We start from the raw sequence: 28,000 nt of genomic DNA, 5'->3' as shown, positions 1-28,000 counted from the left end.
CAAACAAAACTGTCTTACCTGGACAGCATGGCCTACCCTAAAGCATTCTTATTTTTTGAATGAAAAGATGACTGAGTGAAGAATAGTAAGAGGACATCCCTGTTAAGTGAAAAAAATATGAAACTGAATTTCAACAATGTACCAGAATGTTTCACCACCAGACTAAGATGAAGAAGTTAAGATAAAGCCATTTGAGTGCTTGTTGTAGTGCAAAGGAACGAATGATACTGTCTGGCTGGGAAAAGGGTTGGCTGGGAGCCCACTGAGCACAGCAGAAACTTTCATCAAAGTCAAGTACAATACAATCTATTCCTGAGAATCCCTGTGTGGCCCCCACAGTTAACACAGGAACCTAATGGTGCCTGTATATTTATATAATTATATGTTTATAGTCATAATTTAAGTTCAAAACCTGAACTATATATATATATATTTTTTTGTCAGTAGATTTTTTTACCCTGGTTTACCTATCATGGCTTCTGCATATGACAACTTCTAACTGTGCAGTGCACACACCTGTTGTTGTCCTTTTGTCCCATGTTAGAGTAATGGTATCAAACTCTGTAAAGCACTTTTGTGATGTTTCCTGTGAAGAAAGGTGAAGAAAATAAATTTATCTTAACAGCACCAACTGAATTTATACCTCCAAGTTTGTCTCGCTGTTGTTGTGTTCACCCCTTTCTTCAGTTGCCATGACAGGCAGCAGCATGCTGGGTGTCAGTGTGCTGTTCTAGGCTCCGGCTGTAACAGCCACTTTCTGCCTGTTCCCTCCAGTGCTCTCTCAGTGTCTGTTCTTACCCACGGAGGCTCAGGGCCTTCCTTCCCCCGGCTTACAGCCCATCTCCACCCAGGGCCCTGCGGACTGCACGGTGCACGTACGCCTGCGCGAGCAGAGCAAAGGGCCCAGGAACAGGTAACGCTCAGCTCCTACGTTACTGGTTGCACTGGGGGTTGGTATGGGTCTAGTTTTACCTGCTCCCCACTTCTGATCTGACCCCAGTATTCACAGCAGCAGGAACTATGTGGCTCCAAGACTTCTTTAAAGCTTAGCTAAGTGGGTCAAGGGAGTGGTTTCTTATCTGTAAAGTGAGAAATAGCAGCTTCAGCTGAGGATGGGGAAGAAGGAAAAAAATAAAAGTCACAGGACCCTTAGGTCTCACCTACTACTATATACACCTCTTTAAAATGCCTGCAATGCAAAGCATTGCAGAGGTAGAACAGAGAATGGCCAGTGACACACAACGGTAATTCAAAATGTGACGTGGCATTAGCAGCATTATTTTCAGTATGTGGACTGGGGGAAAGTTGGAGATGTTTGACATCCAGAAATAGTAAAAAGCATTAAGCTGTTAAGATCAAGAAAAGCAAAACAGGTGCTGAGTCACAGCCTGAGCCCCCACTGATAGGGGCACAGATCTCACTTGTTAGAATCAAATCCCTCAGGCTCAGTGGCATCTTTCAATCCTGACAACTCCGGGTCATCCCAACAGTGTATTGCCGAGCTCACTGACAAAATAGCCACTGGGCTCCAGTGGGAACTGCCTTGCAAGTGAATGCAAGCTGCCTTCCTCCTCCCCCTCTCACCTGGGGACTCCCACAGCCCAGGGCCTGTCCCCTGTCTGCCAGCAGCAAGGGGTTTGTGCTCCTCAGGTGCCTCAGGGCAGCGATGCTTGTAGCTCCTCCTACCTTCCATCTGCAACCAAAGATAATGGTGCAAAGCCTTTCTATACAACAGAGTATTCAGCCACTAGAAAATAAAAGTAGAATATACCCCCTCAACCAATAAAGAAGTACATTAAATAGACTTTAAAGACATTACATCTATTTCCCCAGACCACTACACAAGTGGAGGTCGTACTTTTCTGTTCGAAGAGGCTGCAGCAATTCTAGTTGCTTAAGTACAGCTCTTCAGATTTCACACACACAAACACTTCTACCCAGACTAACGCAGCACAAGTCACATACAGGAAGTTCAGTAGAGAACCAGACCCCACAGTTAATTACTAAAAGGTCAAGCAGTTTGTCAAATATTGTGGTTATCTGACTAGGAACATTTCCAGCTGCTGGAAACCAAGACCTTAGTTCTGCCTCTGGTTCTTGTTGCAGACTCAAGCAGGGAGCGTGGTCAGACAAGCATCACCTCAGCCAGAGTTGCTTCTGTTTGCTGAACAGATTTGTTAGCACTCGGAATGGCAGCACCTCAACAGCACCTCTGTTTTATAGAAATAATTTACTACACCCTCTATCAGTACAAAAATTTACAAGCCATTTTTTTGTCTAGTTTCCCTTTTCCCCTCCAATAAAAACCAGCAAAATAGGAAAAATTCATGTAAAACCTAAGAAATCCATTACTGTGTGGGAAATGCAATCGAATTCTTATCAACTGGTACTTTCTCCAACACACAGATGAAAGATGTAACAAGCATTTCACAAAGTATTTTTTAACTATTAATATGCAATGGTGTCCCTAAACAAAATTATTAGTGGGACATTTTGAAGACAAAGTCTTTTTTGGATGAGTTCTTGCCATAGTTTTAGATGCTACTGGTAACCAAAGCAATCTTTCCAATGACTGTTAAAGTTATTTTAATCTCAGGACACGTTAGAAGTGAAACTCAAAGCTTTTAATTTTTGTGGCAAGAATTAAGAAATATAAATATGAATTTAAAAAGGTATAAATTAGAAGCACAGAATTTGCTCATTGTATTCTGGATCGCTTGACTCTGCTCGTTTCTCCCAGTGCTTTTCTTTTCTGGGATAATCCAGTTCCAAGTTCCATGTTATTCTGAAGGTAAGATTCAGCTTCTGGCAGGCAGTAAGACTGCATTGGGGGAGGTGGATCCTTCAATAAAGGAAGAGAAAAAGAAAGTGGTTTAGCTCAAGAAGCTTCTGAGAAGAATGAAACAGCTCATTAGATTTCTAAAATTAAAAATAACAAAACACTGCACACCTACAGTCTGAATGCATTTTGCAAGCTCCCTACCCTGCCTCAGACCTACTGCCAGCACTAAAACAAGTTATAGCAGTTACAATTTGAGGCTACAGATCAAAAGACTTGGCCTAGGCACTTGTGGCCACAAATCCTGGCAAAGGTGGCACACAGTGGGTAGAGCAGTGATCCCTCTTGGAGGCTTTGGGGTGAGGGGCCTGCCCCATCCAACCTCCCACGGCGGGGCAGGTGAGGAGTGCCCCTCAGCATGCCCTGGGGTGTGCACACCTGGATGAGGTAGTCAGCGATGTACTCTGGTTTCAGGCAGTTCACTCCTTGGGCTGCTGCCTCTGCCACGCTAACCCTGGTGTCATCTGGCTTCAGCTTACTGAAGTCCGCAAAGAGATGAGTCGCTTCTTTAAAGAGAGACACAGAATGACCAGAAAACACCTACAGATTAAAACACGACAGACAAAAACAGGTTTATTTTCATGTTTCTTACCCAAGACAAATGCAGTTCATGAGCTGTAATTTCACTCATCAAATTAACCGGCTAACCAATGTGAAATAAAATATGTACACCTGCATTTTGTACCATCATGTACCTTTTAAGAAAGGTGATCCTTCTCATCAGAGCAGGGCACAGAAATTCTGTCCTCAATTCCTACCAGCCCTACTGACTTGTGCCACCTCAGGCAAACTGCTCTGCCTGACCACTTGCAAAATGAAGATGACATAGCTTCTTCCTCCCACACACTGACCATCTCTCAGCTACCCTGTGTAAGCAATAATGTTGGCTGTGCTGGGTTTGTGCAGCAGGATTTTTGGCAGTAGGGGAGGCGAGTAGACTGGTGGTCCCCTGCAAGAAGCTTCTAGAAGCTCCTCCGGCTCCAAGGCCGAGCCAATTAGTGATGGTGGCTACACCTCTGTGATAACATACTTAAGAAGGGAAACCTAAGAGGAGTTACGAGGAGGACACCTATGTGAACACTGAGGTCAGTGGAAGGGAGGAGGAAGGGGGAGAGGTGTGTCAGAGAAGACCCTCCCTGTATGCCATGGTGAGACGGCAGCATCACGCCCCCTCCAACACCCATGGAGGTCAGCAGCAGAGCAGAGGCTCGCCTACCGCCTGGGGAAGAACCCTGGGAAGAAGCAGCCTCCACGGTTGTAGTTTGGTGCTGGGAGGACCGCAACACGTGGGGGTGACCCACGTTAGAGCATCTCAAGAAGAATGCATCCTGTGGGGAGGACTCACTGCAGAGAGTTTGTGGAGGACTGTCTCCTGTGAGAGGGACGCCACGTGGAGCAGGGGAAGAGTGCAGAGAGTGCTTTCCCCCCTACTTTGCAGGAAGATGCGGCAGTCTGACTGCACCCCCACCCCCTGCCCCTGCACCACTGGGGCAGGAGGCAGAGAAAATCGGGAGCAAAGCTGAGCCCAGGTAGAAAGGAGGAGTGGGGGAAGGTGTTTTTAAGATGTATTAACACTTCTCACTGTCCCACTCTGTTAAGCACTGTTATTGCTAGTGTCTGAATTAAAGTGATGTCCTTTTTTTCTTCCCCTAACGAGCCTGTCTTTTGCCCATAACTGTAATGGGTGAATGACCCCTTTCTGTTCTTACCTCCATTCCTGAGCCTTTTGATTAATTTTCTCCTTCCCAGCGCTGGGGGGAAGGGGGGAGTGAACAGCTGCATGGTGCTCAGTTGCCCTCTGGGCTCAAAGTATGACACTGGTTAAGATCTTTTACTCATATGTAAAAATGCCCAGCCCGGAGTTTAACAGAAAGGAAGAAAAACACAAACACCAAAAAAACCCACCGACCATATGTATATTTCATTATTTTTTAAAAAAAGCCTACATACTTTTGCTCCTCCCGACTGAAGAAGGCGTCTGAATCCCGCTTCCTTGGTTTGATCAACATTCAGGATCACTTTCCAGCCACTGAAAGCACCCTAGATAAGACTCAGTTTAGTCAAAAATAGGTTGGTACTGAAAAAGTACAAAAAACTTAATGGGTCTATAATGTGCCCCTTTATGGAATATCCATTAGATAAAAGATTTGCTATCACCTAGTTTTGTCTTTAAGTATAAACTTTAAGTTTAAATGGCAGACAAAAGCCCACAGAACATACAATTTATTGGGCCAACACCTTATAGCCAGGCAGCTTGCCACCTGCATAGCAAGATGGGCTAACAGATCTATGAAAAAACCCTCGGCAATGAGTATTTTTTCCAGAAGACTAGACACTCATTTACAGAAGAGCATCTTAAGAAAAACAGTTACTTGGGAACTTTTCCCCCACATCCCATGCACTACATTATCTACTCAGTTACTGTAACAGCACCCAGGGCCAAGTGGTTGCTGCCTACAAGCACTCACTGTGGTTTCCAAGTAGGCAACAGGTAGAGTGGATTTGTTAGAAGCATTCATTTCAAAAAGGTTATTGTAAAATACATGCAAGTCAAGATTTATCCCAATGCAACTGGAACATCAGCACTATTTCTACCTTTCAATGAATACTCGATTGCAATGCTTGATTTGAGAGAGGAGTTAAAAGACTTTGGGGAGCCCAAGTCCCACTTTCAAAAATCCGACTGAACGACTATGGAACTTGCACCATAAAAATCACAGAAGATACTTTAGTAAAGGTGTAAACTTGTGCCCTGTTTGAAGCACAATAGTGTGCTCACTGCTAGAGCTATAAAAATGCTGTCCAGAGAGATTCACTGTATGGCACAGCACAGGATTTCTGTTACTGTGAGTACTGGTTGTGGTTTCCTAGTAAAGCTGCATTAGGTTAGCTCCCCAGTCAGACCCCTGAAGCGTAAACATCATCTTCCTGGCTGAGGGATGTTTACACACACTAGTAGCCACATTCCAGCTTTGCAAAAGTAGTACAACAGTTCAGGAGGAGATTAAGACTTAATATACCAGCACTAAACTGTTTTTTTTTTTTAAACCAAAATTAGTTAACTAGAATACATCCAGCTAAGCCATTTTGTTCTTAATAACCAAGCAGATTACCTTTCCCTGCCAGTTAAGTTTCTGAGTTCTTGGTGACAATCCCTGTCATGTCCACCCACACTGTACAACCTACATTGCCTGAGTATCTAAATACCTTAGTGATACCATACCTCAACGATACCAGTTTCTTGCCTCCCTTTATGAATTTTTTTCCTCCACCTCATGGCTGCAAGCGCTAGTTTCTTCTGGTTTACATTGATTCCAGGCAAAACATTAAGTATAGAATCACTTCCCCACTCATAATCTTCTTCCTACAACAATCATAAACCTGAATTACAAAGCAGTCCTGCCAACTTTACCAGCAGAAAACCAAATTTAAAAAAAACCCACACCAAAAAAACCACAAACAGACAAAACCAGAGTAAATCCCAACTCACTCTAGCTTTATGTACTGATTTAATCTGGCTGAAACAACTCTAGGTAAAATTTAGAGATATGGCTCTTAATTGCACATATGTATCTAAATCAACTCATGTTTTCTGTGACATCATCACATAAACAACTAGATTCTTCTTGCAGTTATCTACAATGGAATTCAAGAGCAAGCCAAAGCAACTCACTACTCTGGACACCTTTGACTCTATGTTTCCATTGTGTCTTCCAAAACAATGAAAGTTGGTTTTGATACATAAAGATATGAACCAGTCTACAGGCATTATTTTGAAGTTAGACTGGTCAATGTAAAAGAACTGCAGACGGAGTAGAACTGTGAAATACTAGTTAAGGAGGTGAGGAGTTGAAAGACATAGTGTCCAAAAATGTTTATGTACATGCTTATAGAGTTGGATTATTTAAAACTATGTGTTCATTTATGAAAGGATCAAGATTTCATTCCTGGTGTAACAAGATCCATGTAAATTCAGCTGATACCAGTGAGAATTTATCAAAAGGTACTCAAGCTTCAATTTTCAGAAGCAACTATAAAAAGTATAGGAATTTCATTTATCCTATACTAGGAGTTTGGTCCAGGACTAGTTTTCAGAGACTGCCAAAAATTTCTCAGACTTTGGATCCATTAAAAATCCCAAAGCTCAGGCATCCTAAACTGCTGACTGGTTCTGAGAGGTTAAGTCCTTTCCTAGTAGTGCAAAGTAAAAAGAAATGTGAAAGGGCGCCATACTCATTTCTCAGTAATAAGGTCACATGCCTGAACAAAGCAGCCAGCTCCTCTACATGCCTCCAGGTAGGAACGATGAAGCACCCACTTTCCAGCTGCCATCGAAGCCAAGAATTTTTCATTTCGAAGAGGATGTCCCACAACAATGTGTGTGCAACTTGGATCAAAACACTGTTTTTCAAGTACTATTCCACCTTGAATTGAGAAATGAATTTGATTCAAATTATTTAAGGGTCATGCTGTACCACAGAAACAATCAACTCCAAGTGAGAATTATTTGAATTGAGATAAAAATATACTTAACTCAAATTTACATTGAAAGTATTATCATTGAAGTGACATGGGTAGAAGCTGGCAAGGAAGGAGAAGCAGCCAGGGAAGAGTGGCTCTGATAAAAATAAAGTGCCACTGTAAAAGACAGGAATGAGAGAGACACCAGAGGACAGCAGATCCTGGGCACTCCCAACAGTAAAGAATGAGACTGTTGTGGAGACAGCTAGAAGAAAACTGTCAGAAGACAAAACCATTGCTGTTTTATGGCAAAGCTGATCAATAACATAATTATATTCAAAGATTTGCTCACAAGCACAGAAAGCCATAAATTTGAGACCTCAGATCTGATTAATCACTAACAGAAGCCTTTTCTTTTCCCCAACCAGCCACAGCTGACTAGACACATACAGACACATACTATTCTTTGCATTTCACAAATATCTGGTACCTAATTCCTCAATCAGATGGCAGTAATCAAATCTTTCTTGAGGATTAAGAGAAGACAGCTGAAATTTACGGTGTTTTTCTGGTTCTTCATCAGTCTTATCTTCTGTAACAGCCTGGAAATACAGTAACAGATTTTGAAATTAATGACAGAAAGATTAGGTTGACAGCTGACTATTTCTCTGCCAAACATTCTGGGTTATTTTTATATGAAGTTTTCCTTTAGTCAGGAAAAGCAGAACCAAACCTGTCAATCACTTGACAAAAAGCTTGGATCTTATCAAATCAACGTTAGGCTTGTGCTTAACATCCTCTTAGTTCCCTCTTTCTTCAGGGCACAACTGAACCAATCTGTCAGAAAAACTAGTCCTTCATTCATAACCACTGAATGCCAAGTTGAACACATGAATCTATCTATCTATCCATCACATCCATCCCTCACACTGCTTCATTCATTCAGACTTTCCATAACTTTGAGGCCCCTTATGCATTTCACCACAGCTTATTTACTAACATGACACATTATGCCTCTGAAGACACATAGCTGCTGAAACTTTGAGCATCAAGCAATACACTGGCGGGCAAAAGACTAAGATCATTTTCCTAGCCCCTTCCAAGTTCACTATGAAATAGTGTAGAATTTTAAATCAGGTTTTTGGCAGAAAAATAATTTTCTGTTTGTACCTAAACATAAATTCCAGATACCACCAAGGAAACAAAGGCCTAACTTTTTTCCATCATCCTAACATGGCTGGAGGAGTCCAAAGAAATACACATAGTAACTCCCCACTCCAAAGCCTACCTCAGTGTTCCAGCAGGGACTAACAGGACAAAAAGCTTTATTTGTCTGAACAAACAAGCTTTATTTATTTGAGTAAACATTATTTGTTCAAAACCTTGAAGAAAGAGGGAAAGAGAAATAGAACCACACAAAAATAATCCACTTCAAGATTTTAATTGCAGATATGTACCTGATTTATATTTACCATCAAGTTCAAAACTTCTTAAAGTGTCATTACATTTCTCAGAACACAAAACTTCACAAGTATTTTGTCATATGACAAACCTTTTCTCTGGGCTGTGGTGCCACAGGAGGGTTAGCCAGTGGAAAAGCAATGCTGGGGGCCTGTGGAGTGGGGATCAAGTGATCTTTAATTGGTGTTTCAGGTTCTCTGCATACAGGATTTTTTAGACCTTCAATCACATCTCCATCCCCAGCCTCATGAACAGCTGTGAAAGTAAAGTGTTGTTGCATGACTCATCTTTGGCTGAATATAATTATGGATAAAGTAAAAAATAAAATTAAAAGTTCTAAAAAAGGTAGCTAACCTAGGACAAAACACAACTGCTACTAAAACATGTACAGTTACATTTCACCACTGCCTTTCATAAAGATACTCTCCCTTATACCACAAACCACCAATTGCAATGTTGCAGACTCATGTCCCTGGATGCCTTGTTTTGAAAAAAAAACCAGCCTCAAATGGCCTAATTTTGTTGACTAAACCACACCGACTCGCTTGAACCAAAAATCAATTGAATGCATTTAGCTAATTTGCTTCAACCTCCTCTAGGACAGGGTCAGTTTTCAACAAGACTGTTGCCACAAGCAGAAACTCTAAGTAGACTGAGGGAAGGAGTTAGGGGCAGGAGGAAGGCAGTGGGGAGAGAGAAATAAAGGATTCTACTGTGTCTCAGGAGGCAGGAATGGGAAAAGAGCAAAACCAGATGAAAAACCTAAGTATGTTGTTTCCTTAGTCCAAGCAGTAGAATAGAGACTTCAAAAAGAACAGGGAAGATAAATACAGCATCTTCACTTAATCCTGACCTAAGCATATCCATTGGCAGCTCTGACACATCTGTTTTTCAAGCTCATGGATTGTCTTCTTCCTTTATCTCCATTTTTCACTTATGAATATTCCCACTGGAATTAAAAAGATTTTGCTACTGGTATTTTCATTTGAATTCCACTATGCCTATCCAAATTGTTACCTGGAAACCAGCTGTGGTTTCAAAAAAAAAATAAATCTGGAAGATTTCCTAAATTTGATGCAAACTATTTTAGACAAGCACTGCCTTGGTGCTTGACCACAAACATCAAATGGATAGGAAAGCTTCTCTTTAAAAAAAGAACACCACATAATGGAGCTCAAAGATGTAACATTGTATTTTTATCATTCAAGAAATGTCAACAATGCTGATCTTTTTTTTTAAAAAAAAAAAAGTAGAATTCAAACGTTATTTTAAAAGTCCCAAAGATGAAGTGGATGCTGTAGCAAAGAACAAAGATACTGTATTTCTGCTTTTTACCTTTACGAGCAATCTCTGCATCAGCTAAAGATTCTCTGAGGGCAGACTCATCAATGTTCTTATTGGTGTTACTCTGACCTTGCTCAGTATACTGGGAAGGACTATTGGGCCACTGAAAGTTGCTGACAAGTCTTGCTCTCTCCTCCCTTGCAGTAGGATCATCCCAGATGATCTGCTCACTCTGTGATGGCTCAGTGTTCATATCTGTGAGTGCCTGACGGGATTGCCTAGGAAAAAAGCACACATATCTTAAATATTCATTTGTTTCAAAGTAGACTACCATATATGAAGGCAATGTGTTAATAATCACATCAATTGTAGCATCCGAGTGACCTCATTATTAGAAAACATGGCTGGGAAGGGGGAAAACTGCAGTACAAAAGCAAGTCCAGCAGCCTGGCTTTGTGAGCTTCAGTGAAAAAAGGCAACCAAAATATCAGTAGGAGATAGTTTTATTATGTGTCATACTGAGAAATTATCCCAAAATCAGTGTACTTTACTCTTTACTGAACTTACTTATTTGCAAATAAACACTAAGCTAATAGGAATAATTTTGCAAGGTTTCCATTAAGAGTTCAAATCCTATACTCTGTTTAGAAAGAAAAGATAAAGAAAACAGGAGAAACATTCACAGAGGCACTTTTCGGGAATACCTACTACCAGTTTATGACCTATGTACTGAAATACTGCAGCACTGCTTGCTTCAAAATCCGTAATAACACTAACTAATCTGAGAGGACATCAATTGGCATAATTCAATTCAAAACTACAAAGCAATCATACTATTCTGTGGTATTTTGAAAGACAAAGATACCCATTACGGATTAAGATAACCTTCTGCCTTTATGTAGCACGTGCAGTTAAAGATTCTGAATTGCAAGAGAAGCAACTTAAGTACATTAGCAGAGAAAGGCAACACACCTGATAACCCTGGCAATCTACTCAAGTTTCAGTGAATGTCTAAGTATGTGCAAGGGAAGACAAAATAAGATACTCCGAAACACGAATGAATACCTTAGAGCCTCCAAGACCCTACTGCGGCCATTTCGCACAGACCATGTGCTATCAGGAGTGGCTGGAGAACCATCAAAACTGTTCCTTGAAAGGGATCCTCGTTGTCCTTGTGGCTTCACTAGTGATGTGGCAGACATGATCTCCTGCAGCTGTCTTTGGAAGTTCTCCCTCATTTCTAGTGCTTGGGTTAAAACTTAAGAGAAGAAAAAAAGCTAGTAAGATCAAGACTGCTATATTGTAACGAGTGGAAAGTAACTGAAATTCCAGTCAACTTCCCCTCACCCCCCTCCATCAGGATAAAGACAATACTTTAAGGAAAGGAAAAGATATCTGGGAAAAAGTAGGAAAAACTATGTATACCCCAAATCACCTATTCCTAGACACAAGGAGAAATCTCCATTTGTCCCATTTCTGAATTTGCCCACATGATCTAATTTATATCCACAATTCTCCCATAGCACATTTATTTACAAAATATAAAAGGTATACTCTAAAACTGATTTGTCACGTTAAAGACAAACTGCAGTGTTTTAAAACAAAGAAACAGCAATTAAGTAATTTGCAATGGATGATCACAATTTTCTAATGGGCTGTCAGTCTTTAAAACGGAGAGCAAAACCCTTTCCTCTCATGCAGCAGCAATAAGGGCTAGCTGTACTTGACCAGTCTATAAATATGGTACCTAAAGCTTCCAGATCTTAACATTCAGCACCTGAAATTGTAAAAGGCTTATATTGATGGTTTGATGTTCCACAACTATTTTGAAACCAGTGATATACATTTACCTCCTTTGGATTCACTTGTTACTATCTGTTCTTCCTCTGTAGCAACCATTTCCTTTATTTGGTCAGTAGTTATATCATCTTCAGCATCATCTTCATCCACTGGAATAATCTGAAACCAATAAAGACAAGTAGAATTCTGAAACACCAATTTTTTTTCTTTTTACCCATGTTCAACGCCTGCATAAATTCTAAAGATTAATAATCTTGTCTTAGAGTAAACCTAACCTTTCTGCTACTACAGTGACAGTAAAACAGTACACAGCAGCATCGGTGACAACACCTATTCTGCAGTCTAAATGTCTACTAAGGCAAGTTCACACCTTGGATCTTGTTACCTACAAGAGAAGGCAAAGACTGAACCTACATAATTTCTAATCCTGAAATGCCTGCCTTTCCCTCCATCACCCTAGAAGAGAAATAATACAAATGCAGAAAAACCTTAAGGAACACCTGCAATAGCTACTATTAATTGCTAGCTAAACATCATTCAGGGCATTGCTGAATAAGCATCAACATTTTTTATTAATATGTTAATATAAAAATTAACTGAATCCAAATCACTTCATAGAATTTGAATTCATATCACACATTATACCTCATCTTCCTTTGCTGGTTTTCCAGTTGACAGAAGTTTACTGGAGGAGGAGAGTCCGACATCTTGCACTGCACTGATGTCCAGGCTCATTTTGGGATTGTAAGTGTGAGGAAAGAGAGATTCAGGAAGCCGTTTATATTCTTGGGCACTCTGTAACAACATCAGTTAACATAAGAAAGATCAGAAACCAATTGAGATAAAAGAAATTTCACATCTGAACATAGGAAAAGTACAACAAAGACACCACTGAAAGCAGTACTTTACGCAAGAGGAAAATGTGGCTCTCGTTTTGGGAAATGCAGCAGAAATGTTCAATGGAAGAGAATTTTGTGTCTCCTCAAGGAGAAAAAGGCAAAAGTACATCAGTGAAAACTGATTGCTCAATTCATAAATTCAAAGCAGGATGCAAAACATCAGTTCCTATATATGTTCAGTATAAATGTAAACAGAAAATCCACTGCCATACATATAACTGGTTTTAAGCCTACATTTCCCTTTACTTTTAATAACAGAACAAAACAAGCTCCATACCTCTAAAAGCCAGTGTTCTGAAACAATATGTATACCGCGTTCTTTAACGGATTTGTACTCCTTGTTGTTGTCATTCTGTCCTCCCTTGTAGATGAAGTGTGTCACCGTTTCATCAAAGCACCATCTAGAAAACAAAATACAACTTGAAGACATAATTTCTATCAGAAAGCATCAGAAATCCAGCTCAGAAATTGTCCTATCCCTTGTTTGTTAAAATATTATTTTGTCTATTTTGTTATGCTTAAATAAGCAACGAGCCCACTGTTTTAATCAAAAAAGACCAGATTCAGTTTCAGGATAGAACAACTTCAATGTATTCTGAAAGCATTCCTGAAGTAAACAAAACTAAATCTAATCAACAGATAGAAGAGTAGGGGGTTTGCTTTAGGTTTTTTTGGTTTGTTTTTATTTAAGTAAGTGGAGTTTCAAATCAGTTTCTGAAAAGAAGGTGTGACCCAGGATGAGAGGGCTTTTTCTTCTGTTGACATATTGAGCTGCAAGCGAAATACTGGTCCTCAAAACTCAATATAAACAAAATGCAAGATTCTAACATTTAAAGCACGAAAAACTAGTATTTGCTATCTAATGCAAACACCTTCAACATTTCTAAGCTACTATCAAACATAAAGGCAACTTCCTCACCCACACCATGAATGATAACACTTCTTATAAAGTCAGTAACAAAATATGTAAACTAGATTCAGTGGGAGCAGAATTCTGTCTTAAATGACAAATGTTAGTTTGTAGTTTCTCTTAATTACAAGCTATTTCTCCTAAGCTATTCTGAGCACACTAACTTAGACATTCTTATAATTTGTGAAATAGTTTTGAGACAGGGAGAAACACACACAAATTCAGATCAGATTCAAAACTATAAAGTAAATTTTAAACTACCCAAAAGCTAAGTGTTTCATAATTTTCTTCAAAAAGCAAGAGAAGGAAAGAAAAAAATTTTGCAATTCAGGAAGACTTCAGGACAAACAGTCTTTCCAAGACAATTTTAACAAGAACACAGAGAACAGGGATGCAGTGGGGAAAGATGGCCTTAGAAGCAGATGGCCTTATTTTGCAATAGAAACTGTTTAAGATGGTGAACTCTCATTTTTAGCAAAAGGTCATGTAGATAAAGCATATTAGAATGTGAAGAGTCATATTTACTAGAAGTCACATCAGTGTGGAAGTTTAGATTTTTTGAATGAGGTTGATACCTGTAGTCTGCCCCAAGAGAAGCTGCTATTCCATTCAGTTCATTTTGCTTCTTACTAAGTTTTTTACTGACATAAATAACAACATTAGCTAGAGGCTTGGGCTCTTCTTCCTGTGCAAACAGCAGCAATAAGAACAGAAGAGTCATGTCTGGAAGGTTTCTCTATCAATAACAAAACCACTTTAATATTTAGTGTAGCATGTAGTAAGATATGCAATAACAACAAAACTTAAGATAAACACATTTTCACTCCTTTTGCTGCTCCTAAACTCCATGGTCAAAACCCAGCACTATCATCATTCCATGCACCAGGAATCCAAAAGACAAAAGATTCATTCTCAGACAGTCTCCCTGGAACGTATTCTGCTCCTTCCATCACAAACAAAGCACCTCCTGAACACTGAATTTAGGGAATTATCAAAACTGATGCCACATAAGTATTTCACTGTACTGGAATGAAAAAAAGTAAGAATAAAGAGCTACAAAAGTGTCAGCCTTCCCTTACTGAAGGCCATTAGATTTTTTTGCCCCTCCTCTGCAGCAAACCATGTACTAACACAACAAGCAATACATAGTGCTCTATTTCCTTCTACATCTGTTTCTGTTTTCTCTCACTAGTAGATTAGACTAAAGAGGCAAGATGACTACAAGAAAGGATAACGTGTCTTTATAAGGGGGTAAGCAACTGATCACATCTTGTACCTCCTAGTAAGCAGAAGAGCAGCACCTTACAGAGAAAAATAGGAGAAGACATGGGCATTAAAAAAAGAACTCCTAACTTTAGTCCAAGACAAAACATTTAATTCTGCTCACCTGCAGCCTGGGAATTTCTTAAGTGTGATGAAATCCTCTCAGTACTAAAAGTCTAAAGTGGTATATATTTATATGCTGTGTTACTTAGCAACTTCTTAATTAAGTCTATGCTCCAGAAACCCAAACCCAAAATCTCCTACCGTTTCTGGCTGTGCAGTGGTCAGCTGTGGGCTGGCAGTAAGAGCTGCTGTATGCCTTGTGCTGTTTGCCAGCGCCAATTTCAAGTTTCTGCCAATGACTTCAGAGAGAGGTGTGCTCAGCTTCCTGTTTTTTTGATCAGGACTTCCTGGAGTTTCCAAAGCTGCCAGAGCATCCTACCAAAATAGAAGCAACTGACTGACTTTCACAAACACATTACAGAATTCTCACTCAAGTGCAAGTTTCACAAATACAATCTGAAGTAAGATTTCATACTCCTAAATCACAACAGCGTACTACAGTAACAGCTAGCAAGTGCAACTGTAGTACCACTGCACAAAAGCATTACTAGACAATCCCAATCTTAAGAGTCTGCATAAGAAAAACAGGAAGACGACAGATGATTAATCTTTCTTTTCACTGCCATCAATGAGAACTACACTCAGTGGAAAAGCCAGTAGACAAACCCAGGCATTCCTAACGACAGCCAATTACTATAATTTACCAATACCACCCCCACAAGAGTTGCGTATGTGTATGTTAGTTCTATCTGTACCTTTAAAACACCAAGCTTAACTGCCCTTTTTTAAAAAAAGAGACATTTTGGTGTAGAGTATCTTGCTTTTGAAAATTATCAGTGGTGAACTATTAGATTTCAAAACGCAGAGTACCAATCGAATCACAGATTCACAGAATGGTGTGGGTTGGAAAGGACCTTAAAGATCACCTAGTTCCACCCCCCCTGCCATGGGCAGGGACACCTTCCACTAGACCAGGTTGCTCAAAGCCTGGTCCAACCTGGCCTTGAACACTGCCAAGGAGGGGGCAGCCACAGTTTCTCCGGAAAACCTGTTCCAGGGTCTCACCACACTCACATTAAAGTATTTCTTCCTTACGTCTAGTCTAAATCTACTCTCTTTCAGTTTAAAACTGTTACCCCTCATCCTACCCCTACACTCCCTGATTAAGAGTTGTTCCCCAGCTTTCCTGTAGGCCCTCTAAGTACTGGAAGGCTGCTGTAAGGTCTCCCCACAGCCTTCTCTTCATGAAGCAGGACTAACTAAACTAAACTAAAAAAAATTATTCTGCTTTTGTAATACATGTTTTGTTCTATTACAGGCAGAGGGGTTTAAAAAAACCCCAAAACCAACAAAACAGCTAACCCACAAACAACTCCCCCACCCAACAACTTCGCAGGAATTCAATGAATTCATCTTTCATTTAAGGCCTCAAAAATGAAAAACAAACCTGAACCCTTTCAAAGCACACGAGTCATTCCAGCACAGATACTCCCTGAAGTCAGGGGTTTCTTCCTTCTGTTTTAAGACTAGTAGTTTTTCTAGACTGTTGTGGCCTTCAGAATGAGGCAATTAACCCAATCCCCCCAAGGCATTTTTCAATCTGCAATAACAGCTTTGTAACTGCTATAAAGCTATTACATTAAAACATGCCATTAAAGTAGCATCTTATCACAAAACAAGCAAACAGTTGTTTCCAAATAACTGGAGCAATTCTTGTGACATTACGTAAAGAACACAGATTGTGTACTGTGCGAGGTGTAGAACACATGAGAATATGAGCATTAAGTACAGAATAGCTTTAAGGACATTATAGCATCTATTAGTCAATAAATGTAGTCCACAGGTCATTAACTCAGAATATATATAAATGGAGCCAGTCTTCCTGGCTTCATTCAAAATGGAAAGTCTGTAGGTTAACAGTATCAAAAGGGGTAAGCAGGGGTTTCTGTGTGGTTTTTATGTTTATATGCATCTTTAAACCTAGTGGTTCTACAGGCTAAAAAAATTGCAAAGATAATCACCTTTACATCAAAAGAAGGCTTGAATAATTTGTCTTTGGAAAGAAATTTTGATGGTGTATCAAGATGTAAAGATGGCTCTTTCTGTGGCAGTCCCCCTTGTGCAAGAGGGGTTGTCTTCCCAATATGATGAGAGATTACAGCTTGGAAAGCTTTACTCTGAAACCTGTTGATATCAAGAGGGGTCACAGCTGTTTTTTTCCCGGCTTCAAGGAGATAAGTAGGTTGCTCTGAATCAGGAGATTTAACAGTCACTGGTGTCTTGCTAAACTGAGTAATGGAACTCTCCTTATCTTTAAAAGAAACAAAGAAAACATAATCAAGCATTTTCCATTTTTTTTTTTTTTAAAGACAGATCTCACATACATTTTTAAACAACTGACAGTTCATCTAACCTTTCCCTAGAAAAAAAATAATTCATATCCCTGCCCCGCCCCCCATAAACTGATGATTGTATTTTAAAAGCCAGTATCTTAGGTGTCTCTTCCAGTTAAGATACTTATTTTAAATTACTTTGGTGCTAAACTTGACCCTAAGTGTCTGAAAGAGCAAGCAACCCCTGGTTCACTCTCACTGTTTGCAGTTCCACACACGTACCTGTATAGCTCACATATATTATATAACAACTACCAAAATACAAATCCAAGAGATGTAATACACAACAAATCCTTCCCTTTCAACATTAAAGATAACTCCTCCTCCCTAGCTCCTTCCTTCCTATGCAATACAAAATTTCTTTCATATTCATGACTGAATCACACCCCTTTAGGTCACTATGTACGTTTCCAGTCCCTTATGCCTTTAGATTAATAGGACCAAGATTTAGCCAGGAATAAGCCCTTAAAGCCTATCCATGATAAATGCTTCTAGATAAGCATGACTCATTATCTTTATAGCTCAAAAACATTAGAACAACAATTGCTTTTACAATTTACTGCTCATTTCCACCCCTGCCTGCCATTTTTCCTTAAAAATAGACTATACAGGTAAGATGTGCCTATGCCAACAACATACCTTTTGTCCTCTGACTTATATAATTAATTCACAAGGGCACTGGTAAAACAGGTCTGCTAAGATTCAGTATTAAATCACTGTAGTCTGCATCTTAATATGGAAGAAATATTGCCAAATAAAAGATGTGTATTAACTGGAAAAGGAGCAGAAGTATCAGAAGATGAAGTAGGCATGAAGGACTGAAGAGAGGGGCATCATGTCATTGCAGATTAACAAGTATGAAGCTGGATCTAAGCTGGACCTATCATCAATTCCCATGCAATCTACAGAGCAGCATGTGTCAAAAAGGACAAAGCTGAGACACTGAGCTTGATTCCCAGTTGATAACAAGACTCCATGAGACTTGCAGCAAACACACAGTATCATTTCTATAATCACAACTCAAGAGCGGGGAAAAAAAAAGCAAAAAATACTTGGGAAAAATATCCTTTAGATCTAATACTTTGAAGGCGTTAGGAAAAAAACCTGCCCTCATATCTGCCTTCTTTATCATGAACGAACTGTACACTGACACAACCATATTCTCTAACTTGCTAATAACCAACCTTCAGCCTCTACATTTTCAACCAAGAACTTGCTTTCATCTGCTCTCTTCCCTGTCCTTGCAGACTGCAAAAGCCAAGCTACGGTGACGGCTGGCAAATTCCACTTCTTTGCAGCTTCATACTTTGAACCACTTGGTTCTCTCACCACAAGATGAGTACTGGCAAACATTCCCTTTTTTGCATTGGCTTTCCGCACAAAGAATTCTTGGACTCTAAAATTAGATTAGTAAAACATTCGATTAGTCATAAACAAAATTAATCTAGGCACTTTTATACTATTATAAAATGCATTCAAGCAACAGAAAAGGAACCAGTAGAATTATCTAAGGCCATTCACTCTGCACTTTACAGCCTAACCTACATTAAAAAAAAAAAAGTTAAACAGAAATGTTTTGCTTCTATCAGTATTGAAAACATAACATTTATCATGCTCCAGAAGTCCTTCCAAATCACACACTGGGCCTGACATTCTTCTGCAAGTTTAATGAGACAGACTGGACTCCTTTCTGGAGCCAACAAGCATCATTCCCAAATTTACAGTAGTTTTCTTTATACTACAGTTTTTCTCTTATCATCAAGGACTCTATCTTCCAAGAAGATGGCAGGACTGAGAACTCACCAGCAAAGAATTTAGTTCAGACTACAAATCAGATCAAATGATACTCTAAGGTATACAATTTTGCCACTTCATGACTAAACATGTTTTTCTTACAGTTTTTCAAAGATTCTGATGAATTGAGAGTAAATAATACAACATCCCAGATCCTAAGAAATGGTGCACTAGCACTGGTTATGAGGTTGAACCAGATAGTACCGAAGAAGAGGAACATTGGCCCATTCCTGGACAACTGAAGAGCAACTTGGAAGGCCTGACATCTGAAAAACTGACTTTTTTTTTCCTCTGTTCCAGAGCAAAGCAAAAAGTTACTGAGACTGTCATTATTCTGGTAGAAATTAGGCTATTCTAAAGGAGAAGACAATAAAAGAACTATGTAATAATGTCTCATTGCTTCAGCACTAGTTTTTGTAAATCAATAGAACCCAGAAGAGCTTTAACTCTAATATTTATTTGTTCCTGTAAAAGAAGAAATGAAATGCATAATGGGTTTCATCACACTAGCTGTTTAAGAACAAGAAGAAACAGTGACAGGAGACCTACCTGGCTCCTAGCAGTCCTGCCAGATAAACCAGAGAATCTCTCTCAGCACCAATGAACTGGCTAAAAGAAAGAACACAATCTTCCAGAGGGGTAACTCCTTCCATTACTGGGACTGGCGTGAAAAGTGGATTGGACTGGGGATCTAAAAGGAGCTGCTGTTCCACACATGTTATCTTAAAGAAGATGAAAGAGATAAAAATGCAAATCAAGCCCAACAGCAAAGCCAATAATATTCCAGCGACTGTACAACAGCATTTACAGACTCAACAAAAAGCACTCCTGCTTCCATCGTTACATCCGAGACAAATTATTTCTCATTGCATCAGGCAAATTCTTCTCTAGATCATTTCAATTTTGTCAGTTTTGACATATTGAAGCATTCAGAACTTTTCAGTTTCTACTCTTCCAACCCTGGATGATCCCTTGAAGTAGTTCAAGGTGTGATCTGAAGGTCTGTGTAGATTTATTTCACAGAAATCTGCCTAGTAATGAAAACACTAACAGCACTTAATCTACATCATGTGCCTGCTCTTGACAAATATGATTATTATTTTTTGACTTTCTGCCACAAGTTAAAAAGCTGTAAAAAGCATGAAACAATAAAGAGTAAGCATAAGCATATGCAGTAATTATTCATCAACTAGCTCCTTCTACAATTCATTATTTAAAGAGAATTCTGTCAGACTCTCATATAAGCCTTTGAGTCATGACAACGAAGTCCTATTTAACAAGCCTGTAGAAAATGAAGTGAAACAGATAAAAGATACCTTACATATGCAGAGGCTTTAAAGCGTAATTTCAGTGTATTTCAAATGAAATGAGGGCTAATCTCTCAGCACCTTACTTAACATTTTAGCCACCGATAACTACATTCTGACCAGACATATTTCTAATGTAGATACCTGTTCACTCACAGAACTGAAAGTGTAACACACTTACCAGCCACGTATTTGTGACAACATCACCAACAGTTGGCTTCACCGTGCACCCCAATAAAGGTACCACAGCATAGTCTGCAATCGTTCTGCTTTGCAGTGGCAGAATTTTTCCAGCATTCTCCTTTATAATATCTGCAATGCAGGACTCGTCCTCTTCACCAAAACCCAAAAGAAGAAATCTCTTTCTGACAAATAAGCCTCCTGCAGCCAGTGTAGAAGACTCTCCCAAAGAACCATTACAGACAAAAGACTGATTCTCTCCTTGAACAGTCAAGTGAGTAACATCACTGAAGGATGTTCTGGATGTTAGTTTTCCGACTTCATCTGAAAGGGGAAAAAACAAACCAAACAAACAAAAATAACCAACCATAGTAACTGATCGACAAGAACAAAGTCAACTCAAAATAGTTTCATGAAGAAATGACAGTGTTCTGCTATTTTCAGACAGGTTTTAGTTAAAACTGGTCTATATCGGACTGTTTAAATTTGATTTCTAAAACACAATATAGAAGGCAACATAGTGTGGCTACCTTTTCAATACGCAAAAGCCACAAAACTCAAATGCTAATTATGAGCAGTTAAGCTTTCTATGATACGCTGAGCCTGGAACGTACCTAATGTAGAATCACTATTTACATATTGAGAGAGGAAGTCATCTTCAGCAGCTTTCTGGTGCTTTATAACATTCACAGCTTCTTTCTTCAAGAGATTTTTATTTTTGGGAAGAAATGACTTCATTCCAGGCTGCTCCAAAATTGAGTTCTCTAACAGCTGGTAGTTTAGAGGGATATATTGCTCCACTGGATGTAGATAACCTTTACTGAATGACTCCAGCAACCATTTTGCTGTCACTACATGAGGCCTATAAAATAAAGTGTTATACAAACAAGTCACAGCAGGTTTCAGAACTGTGATTCTTCTTTCCTGCTCTGCAAATACTAGTACATAGTATATAGACATACAGTTATAGTTTGTAACTCCATTACTAATCAAGCTTTGGGCACTTTACAAACCTTAATTTTTTTTATTCTTTCAGTCTGAGAACAGAGAATTTCATACTTATTTTCTATAGTGTAAATTATATCTGACACTTCTGGGTTGCCAAATGCCCCCTCCTCAATATGTTAACAAATACATGTTAACACCTCTTTTCACCAGTAAGAATACTGTTTTCTGTTCACTGAGGTGACCCATGGCTACCCAAAGAACTACAGTATCCAAGAGCACACAAGGATGTACTTATGAATACCAGCTGTAAGTCTCTCTCATTTAAGTCAGGAACTATTTGAAATTTTAAAACCAATACATGTTTTCCTGTTTACAAGGTGGTGGGAGAATGAAATCAAGGCAGAAAGAGACCTTAAGCAATATAGTTATCATAACCTGTGAGCTGTCTTGTCCAAAAAGTGTTTCAGTTCATCATTATTTTCCCCCAAAATGACATGGGTAACATCTTCATTAAGTTGATTAAATCGAACACCACCACCGCAATTAATAAGCCTCCTCATCTTGTCCAACTTCCTGCCACTGAAGCCACACAGATAGATCTACAAAGAGAGCAGAGCAACAAAAAAGGCTTTTAAGAAAAGAAAAAAAGTAGAAAAGAAAGAAATTATGTAGGATAATTTGGTGTGATTTGTTTTGACTGCTGTAGAACACAAACTAGTGGCACAACTTCTGAGAAGCAGCAAAAAAGTTAAGCATTTAGAATTGGATCAATTTATCCTTGCAAACTAATCTAGCAAAACTTCAATATTTACTAATGGAATGAACCCTCAGCCAAAGTCATACAACAACAAAAAACAAACCCAAACCCCACAACAATTCTAGAATCCATTCACTACAGTGTTTAAATAAGTCTATAAATACATCATATTATATTTATACTACATATTTAATAAAATTATACTTACACATATATGTAGACACATTCAAGCTACAGCATGTGGACACAAAATAAATCTAGCATTTACTACTAACCATGGAAACCACAGTTTACTCAAGCAGCATTTGCCAGTTACACAACCTAGTTGATTCCACAGGATTAAGACTGAACATTTCAAAGTACACATGGTTAAACATACTCGACATCCATCTAACAAATCTTCAGGGGCTTGAAAAGAACTTATATCCAAGTTTTCCAGCTCATCAGGAAGAGGATCCAGTCTGCTGCTCATTGCAGAACTATACGCTGTTTCATTAACACCACTCAAATTGATACTGGAAATGTGGCTGACGTCTGAGAGCATATGATCTTTAGATAAAATTTAAAAAGATGCATTAGTTTTGGCAGATCTTTCTCCACTGCTTCACTAAAAATACAAAACTCCCACATATGATTTTGTTGTACTAGAAGGAAATATAAAATCTGAAGAACAAAAACTACTAGGCAAGTATAACCTTGGTTAAACCCAAGGGTTTTATTTACACATAGATTCATTATGTCCTTACTAGCAAGAGTGTTTATGCACCTTCTGTTTATTCTCAAATGGATGTAATCTATGAGGCAGCAGCTAATGGGACTGGTTTTCAAAGCTTTTATTCCAGTTTTGTGGCCACCTATTAGAAATACTCTTAGGCATTTCTGTAGTAAAGAGAATGTGAACATGTAGCTCATAGTAAACATGAAGTTCATTGATTTAAGAGAGTTATATGCAGTTTGTGTAATACCCAACTTGAACTCCCAGTGCTCTGCTGGTAGTGCCAACCCAGTGCTCCTGCTCAGTCATTTCCTGAAGTAGCAGTCAGTAACAGATGTTTGGAAGGACACATCTAAAGCTGTCTGTGTCTTTCAGGCTACAACGTTTGTTTACAAAATGCTTTTAACTTTCCTTCTGTTAATAGCATGGAGTAATTAAAAACAAGTATATGAAAAAAGTAGAAAAAATACCAGCAAAAAATAATTGGCATTTGTTTTCCCCCCCTAAGACTGCTGTAAGATTAAATGTACGAACAGTGACGCTTTTTTAGGACTTAAGAGATATACACCACCGATTCTCAAGCAGATAATCATACGCCTAATTCCAGTTTACTTTTTAAACAATTATTCATTTGTTCTAAGTCTACACATGTTGGAATATTCAACGTTTATAAAAGTAATCTGCTGTGTTTTAAGTAGAAGCAGAATCTAAACTGTCAAACCAGCATCGCAAAAGCAAGCGGCACTCTACTAATCTGAAATAGTTCTTTCTCCTTACTACAAGTGTTTCCTACCTTACTTTAACATATTTTAAAAGGTCTTACTTACTGTTGGGCTTGCTGGCATGATTCGTAGGTGTTGACGTACTGGGTGTATTACTCAGCTTTGATCCAGCCTCTATTTTATATATTGATTCATCCTGACAGAAGCCTTTCTCAATGCTGTCAGAAAACCACTGCACAGACACACAGTGCACATTCCATTTTTTGGCACATTCATACTTCTGACCTTTCAAATGTAAACAAAATTAAAACCACAAGTCACTAAAAGGTTTCAAACAGTCATCGCTGAAAGATGATTGGACATTAAGACGACTTAAGAATTCAAATAACTGATTTCAGTGTGCAAGTTGTGTTATCCTGGATTCTTCTGATAGGCTGCTTATTTATTCTCTAAAGTTAGAGCAAAAAATTCTCATTGATGGCTAGCTCATGGGTGCAGTATGACAGAGCAATAAAGCAAAAAAACCTAAAAAGGCTTTAAAGCTTTCAAGTACAAGGAAGAAAAGTTTAAAAATTCCCAGCGTATTTCCCCACAGGGAAAGGGATGGAAACTGAGGAAAAAAGAAAATGCTTCCCATTCTTCTCACAGTAAAACTACAATCCTTTCATCTTCCCACGACAAAAAAAAAAAAAGGCAGTTTTTATTCTATCTTAGTAGGGAGTTCAGAAGGCACAAAGAATAGATCACAAAGTGTTAGTCCACAATCCAATTTCAATTAGGATATAAATTAAGTCCTATCCAGGTCTCCCAAAAAACTTTCTTCATTCTTCTATCCTGTCTAGGGTTCTCCCTTTTTCTTCCCCTAAATACCATCTGGGTCTCTGTTTCTTTCCTCTTTTGTGCTCTTCCTCATGCCTTTAGAGCAAAGCAAGGGTGCCCTGCGTTACTCTTCCCACAACAGTGATTCCCTGAACAGAAGTAGCAAGAGCAACACTGAAGCAGACACAGCCATTTCAAAGTCTCACGTACATTTACACTGCTTCAAATCAAGAAGTGAAAATAACATTTACTCTAAGTTTTACCTTTTGGCTCTTTAACTATGAGGTGAGTACATTCATTCATCTTGAGCTGTCCCATATATTGCCCACCATGTTCAGCAGTAAGGCGCTGGACTTCTTTCCTGTCTGAACTACTTAAGCCAGTTACACAAATAGTACAGCCAAGGAACACAGGACAAGCGTAGTCTTCCATCTTAACATCAGTGTATCTCATTATGCTAAAGGAATGAAAAAAAAGGAAAAAGAAATATTTTTTTTTTTCTTCCAAGTAAAATCAAACAGAAAGTAGTCTGTATCACCGTAAGAATTACCATTCCCCAAAAGAAAAACAGGTTGGTTTTTTTTTTTCATACCTTTGCTGAGATTTATCCCACAGTGCCTTAATCCAAGAGGGAAGCAAAACAGGTTTTTTCAGAGAAGCAGCTACTAAGTATTTCTTGCTGCCAACTTCTCCAGCTATAAGATGAGTTACTGACATGTTGAGGTCTCTGCACACACGTCCACCCATCATCTGCACATATTTGTGAACTTCTTCCTGGTTGGGGAAAAAAGCTTATAGAAAATTATCATGAAAAAAGAAAGAACCAACACCACACTCACATTCATCTTAAAAAAACAAAATCACAGGTTTCAATTGTCCATGGCTTCTCCTGAAAAAACTGTTCAAAAAACACAAAATGTATGTATATGGAAGCCATAAAAACCTTCAAATATAATTTCCATTTTATTTGTATTTATGATAAGCCAAACATAATACGTACCCTTAATAAAAATACTACAATCATACTGTACGAGTAAAATTCTGAGGATGGTTGACTTTTAGGTAATATAAATTAGGGAGGTCTTGGAATAAATAAAAAAGTAAACTATTTAAACCATAGCTAATTGGGTATTGTATCTTTACAATAGTAAAGATAGTTTTGAGTAGTTTTGAGTAACCAGAAACAGAGTATGTTGCCTGTAGCATTATAGCCTCAGACAAACTAGCAAGATAAATGATCCATCTAATCAGGTAATAAAAATCCCTAAAACATACATTTACTCCCATATTAATACAGCTGAAAACATTTATGATTATAAATGTATATACTTATATAATATATACATTTGGATACATAACTACACCTCTACATACACATTTATATACTAAACGTACTTCTAAGACCCCCTCTTGTTCCATATGTAGAACTCTCTAAATTATGCATACTCTACAAACTACAGAAAGACTAGATATATCTAAACACAGGCACAATTAGACTTATATATAATATGACTGTTGCCTTACTAATGAGCCACCTGAAGCAAATTTCAACAATAATCAGCTAAACAATCCATTTTGTACAATGCATTACCCTAAGATCTTTTTCAAGGCTGGTACAGGATACCGTAACATCGGCCATGGTCATATTGTACACAGGATACTCAGCTCTCGGGACACATTGCTGGGACTGCATACAATACAGGACTACTTGTGGTCCAACAATTCTACAACCAAGCTGAAATAAAATAACAGAAAAAAAATAGCAGAAGGTACACTGGTATAAGGCAGGCCTTCCTTGTCCCAGAATCCTGAGGAAGGCAGGGCCCTTGGTCTCTCCCCCTCCTTCTCCCCTAGCATCCCCAGGTAGTTGTCAGTTTTGTTTCTACTTTCAGCTGCAGATGTTCAATACAACCCTTAAGTTTCCTAAGGTTTTCTGGCCTCAGTAAAAGCAGCCAATACTATAGCTAATATGCCAGAGAATTTCAGCTAGCCTATCTTTATCTGCTGGACAATTCTTTGCAGGTCAAACAAAATCATGTTACTCAGGAGGTAAAAAGTGTGAGAGTTAGCTTCACAACTCCAGCAGAATCAGAACTGATGATACTATTTATTTTTCCACATGCTTCAAAATAATCCTTGTGCTTTGCTAGTCGTCTTCTTTCTCAAATACAGGATGCAGTGAAGTTTTAAACATTTTATTGTGAATACTTCATACTGCTATATTCAGTGCACAAAGAGAGAACATACAGAGTGCAAGGATGGACATGAGCGCTTCCAGAAAAGAAAGTACAGCTAGAAGCAAGCTGATGGACAGCATACCTTTTTGAGATGACTGAAACCAGTGCCTCTAAAAGGATCACAAATGTAAAGCGATTTATCATTTTCTTTTATATTGAGTGCAGCTTCTTCTTCAAGGATCTGGAGATGTTCTTGTGACTGAAATTCTTTTATAGACTGCAGGAAAACAGTGCATACAACAACATTTATTTCATTAACAAATCAGAAATAGCCTACCCTATAGAAACTACACATTTAATTGAAACAGCTCACAACAAAGCTACCATGCAAGAGTATATTGGCAGACTATCTCATGGGTGCTCCCCTCGTTCCCCCAGGCCTTCACAATACCCAAATTTCATCATACAAACTTTCAGGACTTGATCCTGCCACACAGTGCCTTTTGTTCTCACAAACCTCTCAGGGTGGAAAACAACCCAGTGTCCTCCCTAAATTTGCTTAGTGTGCAGGTAGGTGAGGTACCACCATCCAGACCTTTCAAGTTACATGTCACTTCACTGAATGTCAATATGTTTTGGAACGATAATTACTTTTTGTTCAGGAAGAAACATCAACTGTTCAAAAAACTTTATTAAACACGCCTACGACAGAAACAGCTTTATTTCCAGATGCATGCATATAAGCTACATCTAAGTCAACTACAGAAATAACCTGGTAATTCACTAAGCTCACTGAGAAAGGTGATCAAACCTACTTACCTCGAGAGCTTTTATAAAATACTCTGAGTTCCCAGAAGACTTTATGAATTTCACGCAATACGGCTCCTTACTACCTTTCATCCTTTAACTGAGAAGGAAAACCCGGTAAGAGTCCTGACATTTTCGCCGTAGCCCGGAACCGCGCAGCGCCGGGACGCTCCACCCACCTCCCGGAGCTGCGGAACCCCTCTCGGCCCTCTCCGTGCCCCCGCCGGCCCTCGGGCCTGTCCCACGCCGCCCAGCCTCGGCGCCGACTTTTACCGGAAAGGGGCGGAGGAAGGCGGGGGAACCGGGCCCACAGGGATGCCCCTTCCCCACAGGACCCCCTCCTTAGGCCGGCATGCTGCTGCCTCCCGACGCTCCCCCCTCAGGGCTCCCGCGCACCCACC

At 39.1% G+C, this 28,000-nt stretch overlaps 1 protein-coding gene across 2 annotated transcripts; it reads right to left on the bottom strand.

Moving 5' to 3' along the window:
* Positions 1-58: 58 nt before the first annotated feature.
* On the bottom strand, positions 59-27,960 carry TOPBP1 (DNA topoisomerase II binding protein 1). Of its 2 annotated transcripts, XM_026843684.1 has the most exons (27): positions 27,612-27,958; positions 26,935-27,069; positions 26,207-26,350; positions 25,208-25,389; positions 24,879-25,072; positions 23,902-24,081; positions 22,739-22,908; positions 22,038-22,201; positions 21,269-21,516; positions 20,656-20,978; positions 19,717-19,889; positions 18,558-18,769; positions 17,002-17,291; positions 15,182-15,355; positions 14,230-14,339; positions 13,022-13,145; positions 12,491-12,640; positions 11,896-12,004; positions 11,111-11,303; positions 10,097-10,323; positions 8,853-9,016; positions 7,791-7,902; positions 7,100-7,263; positions 6,063-6,203; positions 4,790-4,879; positions 3,218-3,379; positions 59-2,842 (listed from the first exon to the last, which is right to left on the bottom strand). In XM_026843684.1, exons 1-27 carry the CDS (start codon positions 27,690-27,692, stop codon positions 2,699-2,701), a joined length of 4,560 nt encoding a protein of 1,519 aa, XP_026699485.1. In that variant the 5' UTR covers positions 27,693-27,958; the 3' UTR covers positions 59-2,698. The 2 variants fall into 2 exon arrangements, with proteins under 2 accessions (XP_026699485.1, XP_026699486.1); XM_026843685.1 differs by lacking the exons at positions 59-2,842; positions 3,218-3,379; positions 4,790-4,879; positions 6,063-6,203; positions 7,100-7,263 and adding an exon at positions 7,273-7,576 and having other exon boundaries at positions 27,612-27,960.
* Between the last annotated feature and the right edge of the window lie 40 nt (positions 27,961-28,000).

This window comes from Athene cunicularia (assembly GCF_003259725.1).
Source record: "Athene cunicularia isolate RWA chromosome 2 unlocalized genomic scaffold, athCun1 chr2_part1, whole genome shotgun sequence".
Lineage (NCBI taxonomy): Eukaryota > Metazoa > Chordata > Aves > Strigiformes > Strigidae > Athene > Athene cunicularia.
The sequence above is the reverse complement of the archived record's forward strand: the minus strand, read 5'-3'. Positions and strand labels throughout refer to the sequence as shown.

Coding starts and splice junctions, on each gene's coding strand:
- TOPBP1 (XM_026843684.1), bottom strand. CDS start 27,692: ATGAAAGGTAGTAAGGAGCCGTATTGCGTGAAATTCATAAAGTCTTCT. Junction 6,204..7,099: donor GAGCTGGCTGCTTTGTTCAG/GCATGTGACCTT, acceptor TGATTGTTGTAG/GAAGAAGATTATGAGTGGGG. Junction 3,380..4,789: donor TTCAGTCGGGAGGAGCAAAA/GTATGTAGGCTT, acceptor TTTAATCTGTAG/GTGTTTTCTGGTCATTCTGT.